Source organism: Lissotriton vulgaris, chromosome 4_1 (assembly GCF_964263255.1).
Source record: "Lissotriton vulgaris chromosome 4_1, aLisVul1.2, whole genome shotgun sequence".
Classification (NCBI taxonomy): Eukaryota; Metazoa; Chordata; class Amphibia; order Caudata; family Salamandridae; genus Lissotriton; species Lissotriton vulgaris.
In genome coordinates, this window is record NC_141691.1 from 1,874,327,501 (window position 1) to 1,874,341,178 (window position 13,678).

The window sequence follows — 13,678 nt, forward strand, 5'->3', positions numbered from 1 at the left end:
TTTCATCATTTATATTATGATGTTTTAGTCGGTTTAAAAAAATTATAATATTTATAAATATTTGTTTTTAATTCGTAAAATATTTGTACTAAATTGTGATAATTTTATGTTTCTTTTTATTTTAATTAAAATGGTTTGTTTAAAATGTTATGCTATGGGAATATGTGTGTGTATATATATCATGTGATCAAGGTACGTTGTACCGAAACGCGTAATGGCCAACATCTGCACAGCTAAATAAAGAAGATTCTGAGCACCTATTTGGGTCTGTGCTCCACGTTCTTTTCAAGGGAGAAAGGCGCAGGCGACTGCTCGTGCAAGTGGAGTGGCGCGATATATATATATGTGTATTTGTTATATTTTTATATTCATTTAAAATGTTGAAATTATATTAGTAATTAAAATGTTGTTTAATTGTTTTTAAGAAGATATATGTAAATATTTATATTAATTTGTATGTGTATTTAACTTGTTTGTAATTTAAGAAGTGTATTTGTTATATTTGTTAAAATATATTTTACATCTTTTTTAATTAATGTTAGTATTTAATATATTTATTATTTTAATTTTTATATATTAAAAAAACTATATTTAGTACAACAACATTTATGACAGCAATATTTTTTCCCGACATTTTTGTACTTGCCATTATAAGTAGAATATAACAATATTCTTTACCTCAATATTTTGGTCCCGATATTTTATTATGGGGATATTTTGGGTGTCAATCCTTTGTCAGTGAACCTTTTTTTTCAATCCACGGTAAGTAAATAGGAATTACGGGTCAAAGTCTCCATTTTTTGTGCGACCTCTCTCCACTAACCATGTCTGAAAATGAACATTGAACTGCAAGCAAAATAAGTGGACCACATATTCTGGTATCATTTGTGCCAATGAGAACTTAGAACTGTGTATGTAATCCAGTCATCCAAAAAGCAGTCAGGTCACACACGTGGTTCTCCTATCTAGCTTCAGGCCCCACCTGTAATTGCCCATTGTTAAAGTAACAACCTTTTTTGTTTTTTTTGTTACTAGTAATAGTGTGTTAAAGATATAGTACATATGCCTATAGTAATACACAAGCTTCCTGTTGCCTTGCTTTATCTAAATGGAAAGACATTTGTAATAGTATGCTTAAAACAGCTTTTGTTTATTGCAGTGCACTTACAGGAGCCATTCCTAATAGCAGTTCAGAATGATCGTTTGAGAAGCATGCCAGCAAGTTTCTTACCACCATCATCAGTGAATAAACAAGGTATGTAAAGAAAGAAATTCATGCATGTCATGCTACATGGAGGGACTATGTATTGTAACAAACAAAGTGAGGAGTTGAAGACTATAGCCCACTTCAGCAAACCTAGGCCTCCATCCTTTTTCTGGTGAGTCATTTAAAATGGTGTAGGATTCTAGGATACTTACTGAGTCAGTTGTAGATCCTCTTGCCATGGAGGAGATGATTCAGTTGCAAGCATGAGAACGAAATACAGCAATCTCATGACCACTGCTCACAAAGCCTATTCTATTAGTACTCAATGCTCCACAAGACACAAAATAAGCCTGTTATGTTGCCGACATGGTAAAAGAAAAATCAGGTTAAGATGGGAGGGGTTGGTTAGATAGATTTCACCAGTATTATGAGCTACTACTAAACTGTATTCCTGTCTTTGGGTGATCAGGATGATGAAGCAATGGCAGTGAGCTCTTTCTCTCTATACTATTGGAGTATAGCAGCGTGACAAAGTCTGACTTGGGAGCAGTCTCATATATTGTGAGACTGGAGATTCCATTAACTAATTAACGTTCTGGAAGATGCCTAGATGCAATGACATTCCTGTTGAAATCTTAAATCATCTATACAGTAATATTGTTTCACAATTACTAAAAACCTTCATGGAGGAAGAGGCGTTTTGGTACCTAAAAGTTTGACATGTATTAGAGTGACAGTGTGGAGTTGACCAATATTGAAATTGCGGCAGTGAGTGATGAACTGTTCAAAGAAACAGCAACCCGAATCTACAAGGCCTTGACAGATACTTGACCCAACTGTTTGGGAACCTATAAATGAAATGAGTGCACTTGATGAAGCCGACTGAGTCGAGGCATTCACCCAAATGAGGCAAGTTGACATTAATGTCATCCGGTGGCTTATCAAGTCGAAAGTTCTCCTTAGCACCTACTAAAATAAGACCAGGCTTCACTCTGTAGGGGTTGTCCATAATCCGATTTGACAAAGATGTGGCTAGGAGGATGGCAGTTCCAATCGTCTGGGCGCTGGAGCTAATGCTTTTTGGTAGTAAAAGGGCACTGAATTGTTGCTGATACTAGGAACTAATCCTCAGATTTCTGTTTTACATGCAACTACGTAGCACCAACCTGGCTCAACTATGACTGAATCACGATAGCCCATTTTGATATGGCCAAAAATTGGGCAGATTTACTACCCATACAACTGATATCTGACACAAGGATATGGATTAGTCTTGACAGTGGTCTTCAAGGGGTGGCGTTACCCCCACAATGAGCCATGGAATGTTTTTTAAAGACTGGAATCATGAATGCTGGGGATGCTGATCTGATCTTCACAATTACATGCAAGGTGTAGAAATCTCACCCCCATGCTCTACATCTGTCACATTTATCATCCTTCCTCAGACCCCATTTGCAAAGCTTTGCTGGGGCGCAATATTTTTGGTGTATAAATCGAAAATGTATCAGTCTGAGTCGGCTGCAGGATAGGACCTCCACCATTTGGGCCCAGCAGTACTCTCCCACTGCATCCAAAATGGGGATGTAAATGTCCTCCTCCCAATCTTTCCTTTCAAGAGCTGTCCGAATAAGCATCACCTCCTGCATCGCCCTTTACAACCTATTAATGAGTTGCTTAGTGGAGTGGGTGTCTATGATGCGTTGCAGTGATGTAAAGTATGCTGGCTCGCAGAAGAAGTCATGATCTCAGCTTGTGACCCAAACATATCTAGTGTAGTTGCCTTCCTCACAAAAAAGTCTCCACATTTTGTGAAACCTCACCTTAGTCTCCATTATCATGGAGAAACATGAGTGGAGTTGCAGGGGGATATCGGAAGTAGAGTAGGGGATAACCAGCCAATGTTTGAAGTCCGTCTCAGGCCCTGCCTGTGCAGTGGACCTTGTTAAACTCGTGAACCCTGCTAGTATAACACAAATGTATAGCTGTCTCCATTTTGGGTGGGATGCGCCACGTCACACTCGATAACTGTGTGGGCCGCGAAGTTATGTGGGTGAATTCAATAGTACGCTAAGTGTGCCTGCGCACACAGGTAGTGGAGCTACATGTGAGGGGCTTCATAGTTGCCTCGTTTGTATAGGTGGGCAAGTGTGTCCCAGGACAGCCTAGGTTTCTTTTCTCCCAAGTCATTCTGTTACAGAGCATCTTAAGTGTCTGAAAAAACACTTATGCAGTCTGATGGGTATATTAACAAAGTAATACAGGGAATATGACCATTTAGACTAGTCTCTTTCCCAGATGTTAGTGACAGTTTCAAGCACTAGTTGGCTAACGGCTCTACCATGTTTGAGCTTAATAATGTCCTCCGCATCAGTGCTTATTCAGAAGCCCAAGTATTTAATGGGTGTCTCGCACCTCTAAAGTCAGAGTCAGTCCTGAGTGTGTCCGGAATGAATAGAAACACAGAAGACTTGATACAATTTGTTGCAATTCTTGATAGGCCCTAAATCTAGTGAACTCTCTGATTGTGGACTCTGACTGATTTTTGGGATCTTTTACATATAGTGTTATGCCATCCGCATATAGGGATATCAATAGGAGTCTGTCTGTAAATGCCAGTGTATGTTGAGTGTGGTGTTGTCTCAGTTTAGGTGCTAATTCTTTACAAAGCCATCGCAAATAGCAGTGGCAATAGGGGGCATCCCTGCTGCATTTCTTGGGCGTACGGTATAGTGTCCAAAACCTGTCCCTTTTGGGAGGTGTATATTAACCGGACCAGATCAAAAACATTCAAGATAGTATCCGAAGCATATAGGGCCAATCAAGAAGATCAAATGCTTTAGTAGCAACTAAAAAAGCCTGCCACCGCCCTCTTCCTAAGGCCTGTCTGATGCATGACTGCAAACATTGTGCGCAGTTTATAGGTGATCGTTCTCCCAGGGATAAATCCTATCTGATCTGGTACTGTTAGATGTGGCATGTGGGGCGTGAGCCGTTTCTCAGTTTTCTTAGCAAGGATTTTAGTGTCACAGTTAATGAAAGCCAGTAGACTATAGGATCCACAGCTATCTGCTCCTTCAGAGGATTTCAAGATGTTATTATAATGGCTTCTCACATAGTGGGAGTAGAAAGCCATGCGTCACAGCTTCCTCATACCGGCCGATAGGCATGGTGGAAATAAGTCAATGTATGTTTGTAATAGTAGGCCTGTAGGCTGCCAGAACCCGCTTTGTAGGCTTGGGTGGCCTCGCTAATCTTATTCAGTGGCATTGGGTGTGCCATAAATTCCCTCTGGCATCTCCCTGTCAGGTAATTGCAGCGTTTTCTATGTAGGTGAGTATAGCTGCAGGGTCACCCTGACAATACTCTCTGTTGATTCATACAGAGTAGTTCCTGCCTCCATTGTTGTAATAAAGCCTGCAGCCATATTTTTTTTTTTAATGGACGCTAGCAACTTCCCTGGTCTCTCCCCCTCATCAATTGCTCTGGCTTATTTATAAAGGCATTTAGCTTCACCCTCAGCAGTATAGTTATATGCTGTTACCTTATATCTTATAGTTTATCTTGTTTGGTAATTGTCATTTACAATGAGGTCTACTTCGAGTTGCTTAATTTCCTTATATAGTCTCTCCATGTTCTGTTGCAGAACTTTCAGTGCCCCTTTTTTTTTTTTTTGCAATACAGTGGCATCTTGGCCTGCTGCTAGAATGACCCCTGGTTAAGCTAGAAATATTGTGTAATTTCAGTGCGTATCACGTTATCCATCAATACTGTTGGCGGCGGTCGACACCTTGTGTGTACTGCTTGAGTCCCAGGGAACTACACTTTAGAATTCCTGGAGAATTATCTGATAATGTGTGCACCAAGTGGGCTAAGTGTCTTATCCCAGTGTAAACCTCTCCTTTGGTGACCCAGTGATCTAATCTGGGCCACATGTTATTGGGTGCAGAGTGATACGTTCCTTCTCTAAGGGTCTCCTGTCAGAGCCTCCAGGCATTCACTATACCACTGTCTTTAATTATACCATGCAATAACTTCACACCCTGTGTATGCCCCCTCACCCCCAAGTGTGAACAGTCCTTTTGTGGTTCCAGCGAGGTGTTAATTCTCCCCCAGTGAAATGTCCTAGGAGCTAGCTTCTGCACTCGTTTCATTGAAGAAGTCAGGGGTCATAGGTGTTGATTGGGGAGATTAGTTTCCCATACATTAGGCCCTCTGCTATGATAAATAAGCCATTTGTGTCTGCATTTGACTGTGTTGATGAAAGGGTATCCTAGACTCAACAAGGAGCACCACACTTCTATCATATGCCAAGTATGATGCTGTATAGCAATGGCCTGCCAAATGATGAAAGAGTGTATTTTCTTGCTGGTGTATGAGATGTGTCTTTTGCAAAACACCAAATTCATTGTATGTATGCCAGGACCTGCCTTTTGTTCCTGGTGTTGTTTAGCTCTCATTCCAACAAAGGAACGCTAGTATCTGTTCACCAGTGTGTGTTGTAGTCATTCGTAAAGGGTCTTGGAGGATCAGTCCTGCAGGTTGTACATTTTGTTCACTTTCATTCTGTCGGTGTACATGCATGTGGCTGTGCCACCCTTCGTGTTGGGTTGCAGAAAATCCCTTGTGGTGCTTTCCCCTCCTTCCTCCCACATCGGCCCCCTAATCCTGCTGGTGTAAGTGGTAAATCCCAACCTTCCACTTTTAATTTAAGGTTTTAAAGGGGGGTTGAGGTGCAAGGCATGTACTAGCGTGCATTTGTTTCTACAGTATGACCAAAGGTACACCTTGCTGGGTTAACTTCAGCAGAATGGGCCATACTATGTGCAGGTAGCTACAGCACACCTCATGGCTGCCTCAGCCCATGTGACCTCAGCAGCCCCAAGGTAAGTCCCACTGCAGGGTTTCACCCAGTTCCAGTGGCCCCAGATAAGTCTACATCAAAGTGGAACTGCGACACCTCTGTCAGTGATCAGTCTATTTCCTTACCTTAATCTTGGCAAATATGCATGTGTAGATTTGCGAACTGCTAAAATCTGAGTGTATGCAAGTTCACTTTCCCTCCAACCACTTTTCCCAACTCTGGAAGAAGGTTTATGTCTGCCATTATCGGGGGTACATTTCCAACATTTCTCAGTATGGGAAAAGATTAGAGAAGAGTTGTTGAAAACCCTTAAACTATGCAAGTTAGTTGGTTTGCACAGAGTCAAAAGGGATTCTAACCCTGGAACTATTGCTTACCACTACCTTCAGCCCCAGTATGTAGATCATAGGGAAAGTGGCCACATGAGGGGATTGCAAGTTTTCAAACACTTCTATGGTATGAGCCCTGGCATAATCGGAGAGGCTATATCAGAGCTGTTATATAATGAGATTGCTGTCATAATTTGTTGCCGCACTACATGGCACCAAAGGGACAAGTCGATTTTGTTACAGGAGAAGTAGATTTATGAAGCAGCCTTCCCCATGGACAAGTAGATATTTTATTAAATTCCACAACCCTGAGGGGGGTCCCTTAGTTACACCCTCAGCCCCCAACCGGATGCCCTCAGGATGAAGGGGGCCCTGCTAGGGGCCCCAATAGTCACTTTCCGACGGCCATTTCGTGTCAAACAGGCCGTTAAACAATTCCACCTAAGAAATTTATGCCATATTGGACCTCCAGCAGGGGAACCACAATTGTACATTCCGGCATGCTTGGGAGAAAAAACAGCATATTATCAGACATCAGAAATAGTGGGAGGACAATAATTTAACCTAGCGACTTTGCAGCCCATGCCGGTCAGCGAGAAACTATGCTGAAAATATGATATTGTTGGCATTATGCCACTGTAGACTGCCACATCTAAAGAGGATAACCACTTTAAATTGTTGAAGGGAGTGTGGAGAAGAAAGGACCCTGAGGCAGATCCTGTGGTCCTGCACTATTCCTAAACAATTCTTGAACTCAGTGTTATCGTACATGAGCAGATAATGTTATGGTATGTTATGTTATGTTAAGGGGAGTTTTTTAAAGCGCTCAGCTACTCGGGCAGAGTGTCCCAGCGCTATCAGACCTGGAGAGCAGAAGCAGAGAAGCCAACAAAATTATGGTCCGAACAGCCATGTTTTAAGCTCTTTCCTAAGATAACAGGCTCGTATCTATCCAGGTGCCCGCAGGTGGTACTGCTAGGCCGACTGGCAACTGACATCTACCCTTTGTATGGCAGAAAAGTTCGATGTGTCTCCCTTTTACTTCTAGCTGCCAAACACACTATCCTCTTCCTCTGGGGAAAACAGACGCTCTTCTCTGAAAATAAATGGATACCAACACTTTGGGGGGTACTGGCCATGGAAAAACTCTCACAGACAGAAAGCAGAGGAAAAACATTTTGCAAGCAATGCAGTCAGCTTCTTGCCTTCTTTAGCAAAGACTACAGGACCTCTTGTGCCCCAAAAGACGCAGGGTCCTCAATATATTTAATAAAACTCAACTCAATGATTATTTTTCTTCGGTGATGAATAAAACACGAGGTCAGCATCTGAATAATCTTAATACATATTCAAGACAACAAATGTTTATCGTGGTCGGGGTCAGAGGGTGTGGCGGGGATTGAGGGGGTGGGAATAAAAGGAAGGACAGTTTTTGTGTTTGAGGTTTGGGAAGTTTCGTACTTATTCAATTGTTATCGTTCTAATACTGAAAAAGTTGTTAAATGCCACAAAAAATGTATTCAACCCTAAATTAACATAGGCAATTCAGTTTTTAGGGCAATCCCTGTAAGATTGACTTAGTCTTTACATTTTTTGAGGTTGTTAGAAATGAATATCAATTTCTAGTGTGTAATAACAGTGCATGTAAAATGTTCAATGTAAAGTACTGTATGCATTACAGAATAATTGTAATATTATTACCATTTCTTACATTCACCATTTTTTTCCCACCATAATTTTTTCATTTTTGTTTTACTGTCAATTTTAAGTTGTGGACTGTGTTCCTGTTCTTCCATGTTTATTGCTATAGGGTAGCTAGGGGGATTATACTTTCAGAGGTCTCTTTCTGTGAACGTAAATATTTAGTCCATCCAATACACCCCCTCCCATGTACTAGGAAAATAATTCACGTCTTCAATAAATTTCCTTTTTTATTGCAGGAGTACTTCTTTTGGGAGATGCATATAATATGAGGCATCCACTTACAGGTGGAGGAATGAGTGTTGTTCTTAATGATGTTAAAATTTGGAGAAGCTTACTGCAAGATATTCCAGATCTGTCTGAGGAGTCAGTTTTGCTGCAGGTGAGGCACCACATCCTACTGCTGTTAAACATACCCCTCTCTTGGAGCATCAGATTTAAATACAAATAGCTTGCCCTATCTTTTTGAACACATCCAAATATCTTGTGCATTCTCTAGCAAAACGTTTATAGTATCCATCAACAAATGAGCAATAGAAATTTTCTTTCTTAGCTACAATTTAAAATCCTTAAAAAACTTTTTAATAGTTAATTTATAAGCTTGTGAAGTTGCTTGAAACCAACTTTCTTTGTTAATTTAAGCCTAAAGCAAGCATTAGTTAAGCAAACAGGTCTGCCCTTGGCACGCTGATGAGATCGGTATTTTTATTTATTTATTTTAATACTGGCAAATTCTGCAAAAAAGAAAAAAGAAAGAATGCTGCCATCTAATCACGGCTGCCATATGCTTGCAATACAAATTTTAAATTGAAAAAATGTGGCTTTTTTACTAGTGATATATTGTAAATGGTAAGCATTCCAGCTTCTTCACTTGTATTATTGTTTGTTACAGCGAGAATAATAAATCGCATCCTAACCAAGCACTCAACTCTCAGGCAGCAACAATGTTACAATGATGCTTAAACACTTTTTAACAGCAACTTAAAAAGCAGTTGTAAAGCTTACCTTGGGCTGGTATGACGGAGGTAGAGGGCTAACAGACATACGACTAGATTATCAGGCCTCCCAGCTAACTCTAATCAATAGGTGGGTGTTCGGACCGCATGACGAGCCTAGCTTCTGCACAGATCATTGGCTTATGAGACGGGCCTGCTATAATAGGGCGCGATACACTAATCCCCGTAAACTTCATTTAACTGGGCCTACGGCCCGTGCGTTAAAGACTTGGCATGTAGTTACTGGTAAATTGGGATGGAAGGGACGACTGACTAAAGCAACACCACTATGGGAGCCTGACATCCTGGAACGCCTTGGTCGATGCCCGGGATTTGATAAGTGGGACACAATTGGTATATCCACGGTTGGGGACATGTGGGTTAAAGGGAAGCTCACCTCATTCGCTGACCTCCAGTCAAAGTACCAATTGGCTCCGTCCAAGGCCTTTAGATGCTTACAGATTAGTCAGGCAATCTCATCTGTTCTGCCAAAGGATACTCCTCTCCTTGATTCTTCCCCCTTGGAAGACTGGTTATAATTGGACCCCATGAATAACAAGGCTATATCGCTCACTTAAAGGAAACTGGTAAATAACCGTGCAGTTCCGATGTTAAAAGTGAGGGTTGGTTGGGAGGCGGACCTGGGAAGCATGGAAGATGACGACTGGTGAGACACATTGGCCTTAGCCCTCCCTCTAATGTTCCAGGACATAAGGGACAATGTCTCCTGGTGCTCCGTCAATGTAAAGTCAGCAGAAACCACCCTTGAATCTGTGTTGTCAATAAACCCCCCCTATTCACCACCTCCTCCACCCACCCACCTGGAAATGAGCAGTGCGTCTTGTGCAGACAAAATAAAAAGTGAAGAAGAAAAGCATAAACAACCCACAACCATGAACTTCCCAACCCAACCGTAAAGTTTGAAGTACAATCTGAGTAAATGACTCCCCAAGCTGCTAGCAAGGGATTTTCAGTAGGGGGCTGACCAAGGTGAGCTTGCCAGGTCTATGCGTTTCCAGCCCAGTGCTGAATGAACAGATCTGGCATCCCCACGGGATCAACTATACCCACACACATTGCAACCATGAGTCTCGCAAGAATGAGAAATATAGGTCAGAAGCCCCCTCCCCTTACCCCTACCTACCTCAATGAACCTATTCACCCGCATCAATACAATCAGATACATCAAAGGATATCAAATCAGTTCTTCTGTTGTCTGGGGAGTCATCACGGGAAGTCCAGTGTCATCGCCGCGAGGGCACACCAAATCGGACAACACAGATTTGTGTTCTGAAAGGGTGGCTTGTGTGCCATCACAATGTCTGCCACCACCTGGAAGGCTGCCATTCGCTCCAGTTCAGTTTGTGAGGGAGATGGGCCACCTCTAGAGCACCACGCAAAATCTTGCGCGGGCGCCTTCACACCCTCTGCCCGAATGTCGTCTGCCCAGAGCGTGCCGCTTGAAGGGCAGTCCCCACCTTGTATGCCCTCAGTCAGGCCCACACCGACTCTGGGTCTTCGCAGAAGTGTTTTGTTCCCTCAAGGATAATCCGTAACTTGGAGAGAATAATCAGAGCATTGCAGGGAGAGCGTTCTTAACCACCAGAAAGGAGGCCCTCTTGGTCTGTACCTCTGCTGTAAAGTCTGTGAACAAACGGGAGACAGTTTATCCCTACACCACTGACGAATACTATGACAGACCTCAACAACAACCAACGCCTAGACGCCAACCACGCTTCAGACCTACACCCCAGAATTGGACTTATAGCTCAGGGGAGGATAGAAGCGACAGCAGCAGTGATGAGAGCACAGGCGGACAACAGGCACGGAGATATCAAAACCCCGACTCACCAATGTTTGCACCACCAATGCACCCTTTCGGCGTCTGGCCGCAACAATTCTACCCTGCGGGATATGGGCCCCAATAAGGACAGCTGTCTTTTTCATTCCGAGGCCAAGTCAGGGGAAGAGGCAGGCAGAAACCGAGGAGAACATCCAGGGTCCAATGGGACGATGAGGCAACCACCAGCGGGGCTGTGACATGGAGCAGGGGCAGAGGCGCATCATTAACAATGAACAAGGAGTGACCAATGTCGTGAATCTGAGTAAACATACACTCAGCGTGGTTGAGAAGGCGGTTCTAGCAAATGGCTTGGGTTTTGTCCCCACACCAGACAATAATCCTTTTTTCCTCAACATTGAACTAGCCCAATTTTTCAGAAAAATCAAGCTAAAAGACTTATTTGGCGAGCCTGAGGGACCGAACAACAACCAGACCAACACGGGTCTACGAAAGAAGTCCACTGTAGTCAATGGACAAATGTAATGGTTTTTAAGTCACTTATCACTTCCCCATGGCCTTCACTTAGCTTTAGAAGTGCATCCCTATTCAGGTTGCTTATATCACCTGCTGTTTAATTTACATACTGTTGGATATAATGTCTGGAGGAAGTATAAAAGGTATCGGAGGATTTGTTTTCATTTTCATAGTTGCATATTTCTTTGTTACACTGATTTTATTTGAGCTCCTGATTAAGTATTGTAGCAAGAAAATATAAAAGAGATCAGAAGGACATACATATATGTATGGTTATGAGGTAGAAACTCCAATGTGCAAAGTGACACAGATGAATATGGCGCTCTGGAAAGATGTAGGAGAATATTGTACTGCTGCAGTCATTTTTAATCCAACCTTTCAGGTAGTGTTAATACGTAATAACAGGGTTGTATTATATGTAAGAAAGCTTTCCCTCTAGTCTATTAATGAGAGTAAAAATACTGAAAACTCTGCTTTGTTTCACAGGCTAAAAAGGAATTCAACTGGTCAAGAAAGAAATCTCATTCTTTTGTCGTTAATGTCCTCGCTCAGGCTCTTTATGAACTCTTTGCTTCTACTGACGGTAGGTATAACTTGAAAATACCTTCTCTATTTAATATGGGAAAAGCCTACATTTCTATGGAGATACATTAGGGAACAATGAGTGTCTTTGTACCTTTCCTTTATAACATAAGTTTGTTATAAGTGCTGATATACTCTACCATAAGGCTCAGGACTGTGGCAGCTTTCCATGCTTGTAGTCATAGAAGCTGGGATGATTACAGACCCCAACAATACCAGCTCTGTAAATTTTAACAGATCAGTTTTGTTTGGCCCTAAAGCAGAATCATTATTGCGACACACAGTAACCTACAGTAGGTAGCGGTGGCTAGAAAAAAAGTAAACTGCTGAAGACGAGAGTAAGGTCTCATGCTGGAATATTTTGTGTAAAAAGAAAGAATCGCAGGGCTGACGTTTACTCCAGCAGAAACCTGGGTTTGAGGAAAAGTTTCCCGTCTTGTAGTAGCTGCATGGATTTTAAAAGCAAATACATAGAAGCACTTAGACTTGTGACCTTATTTAAACTCTGGTTTTTGGGACCTTCATTTATAAATGTGGTGGATATTCCGTCCTCTGTGTTACAAGTGCATTATAGCGTATGGTCCTTGTAATGCAGCAGACAAGATTCCACTGCGTTTTTGATGGGGTATTCAATCTGCCAAACTCTAGATAAGGCTCTTGGTTTCCTGAGTGAATCCTCGTAGACCAATGATATGGAATATGTAACAAGTGTCAAGCAAAGTTGAGTATTGGTCCGTAATCTTACATCATTCTTCCTGTTAACCTCACCTGGCGAACATTTAGGGTCCAAACACAAAAGAAAAAAGTGTGCCATGTTTGTCAATGTGAAATTCGTTTTAAAGGCAATTCTGAAAGAAAAATCCGGGAGCATAAACTTCACCTACTGAGAGTTGACTCCATAGGCCACTCAAACTTCTTTGTTCTTCTGCCACAAGACCAGAAGAATAGGTTTTGACCTATATCTGATTGAAGTGATAGTCACATTGGCCGGATTGGGGTGTTTGTTGGTTCACAGCTCTTGAAGGTATCTAAAGCTCACTTGGCAGGTGAACAGATCAAACATAGCTATACTGGTCTTAGGCTCTGGCTCTGAACAGATCTGCCCTAAGATCCATAGGCGTTTCACTTCTAGTTCACATTCAAATATATTCCAATTTCTCATCACCAATTCACATGAACCAACAAGAATGTGAGATCATAACTGGTAGGCCTGCAGGGGGCATATTGTGAATATGGCATACTGTAAATATGGCATACTATCCCATTCTGCTCAAGGGTGCACAGTTAAGTCTGTGCACCAGGCGCAGCTTACTAGTAACAATGCTCTGTTCCCAAAGCATGTGCAAACCCAAACCTGCACTGGGAACAGTGAAAGAAGAAGCTACTGTCTGTTTTATTCGGCAGACAGCAACTGGACGCAATTTTTAAAAATGGGGGTGGGGCAGATTCTATGAAGGAGGGTGCATTGAGTAACTGTATCCACCTACAGAGGGATGTATTGGGGTTCCCAGTTATCCCATTTACCACCTTCAAGACAGCGCACTAACTGTCCGCCACCTCAATGGGGCACACAGTCAGTGCACTTCATGAGGGCCGCTAGCTATTATGATTAGTTTGTCACCATAGCCAACTGAGGCCTACTGCACTGTGCTTAACCTTTCCCAAAAGTCTACTAGCAGGCATACA

General features: G+C 42.1%; 1 protein-coding gene across 1 annotated transcript in view; it reads left to right on the forward strand.

Moving 5' to 3' along the window:
• SQLE (squalene epoxidase) overlaps positions 1-13,678 on the forward strand; it is a 129,940-nt gene that overhangs the window by 77,236 nt on the left and 39,026 nt on the right. Inside the window, exons 7-9 of the mRNA XM_086966204.1 lie at positions 1,160-1,255; positions 8,338-8,480; positions 11,897-11,993. Coding sequence (XP_086822330.1) covers positions 1,160-1,255; positions 8,338-8,480; positions 11,897-11,993 — 336 coding nt within the window. The remainder of the gene's footprint in view (positions 1-1,159; positions 1,256-8,337; positions 8,481-11,896; positions 11,994-13,678) is intronic.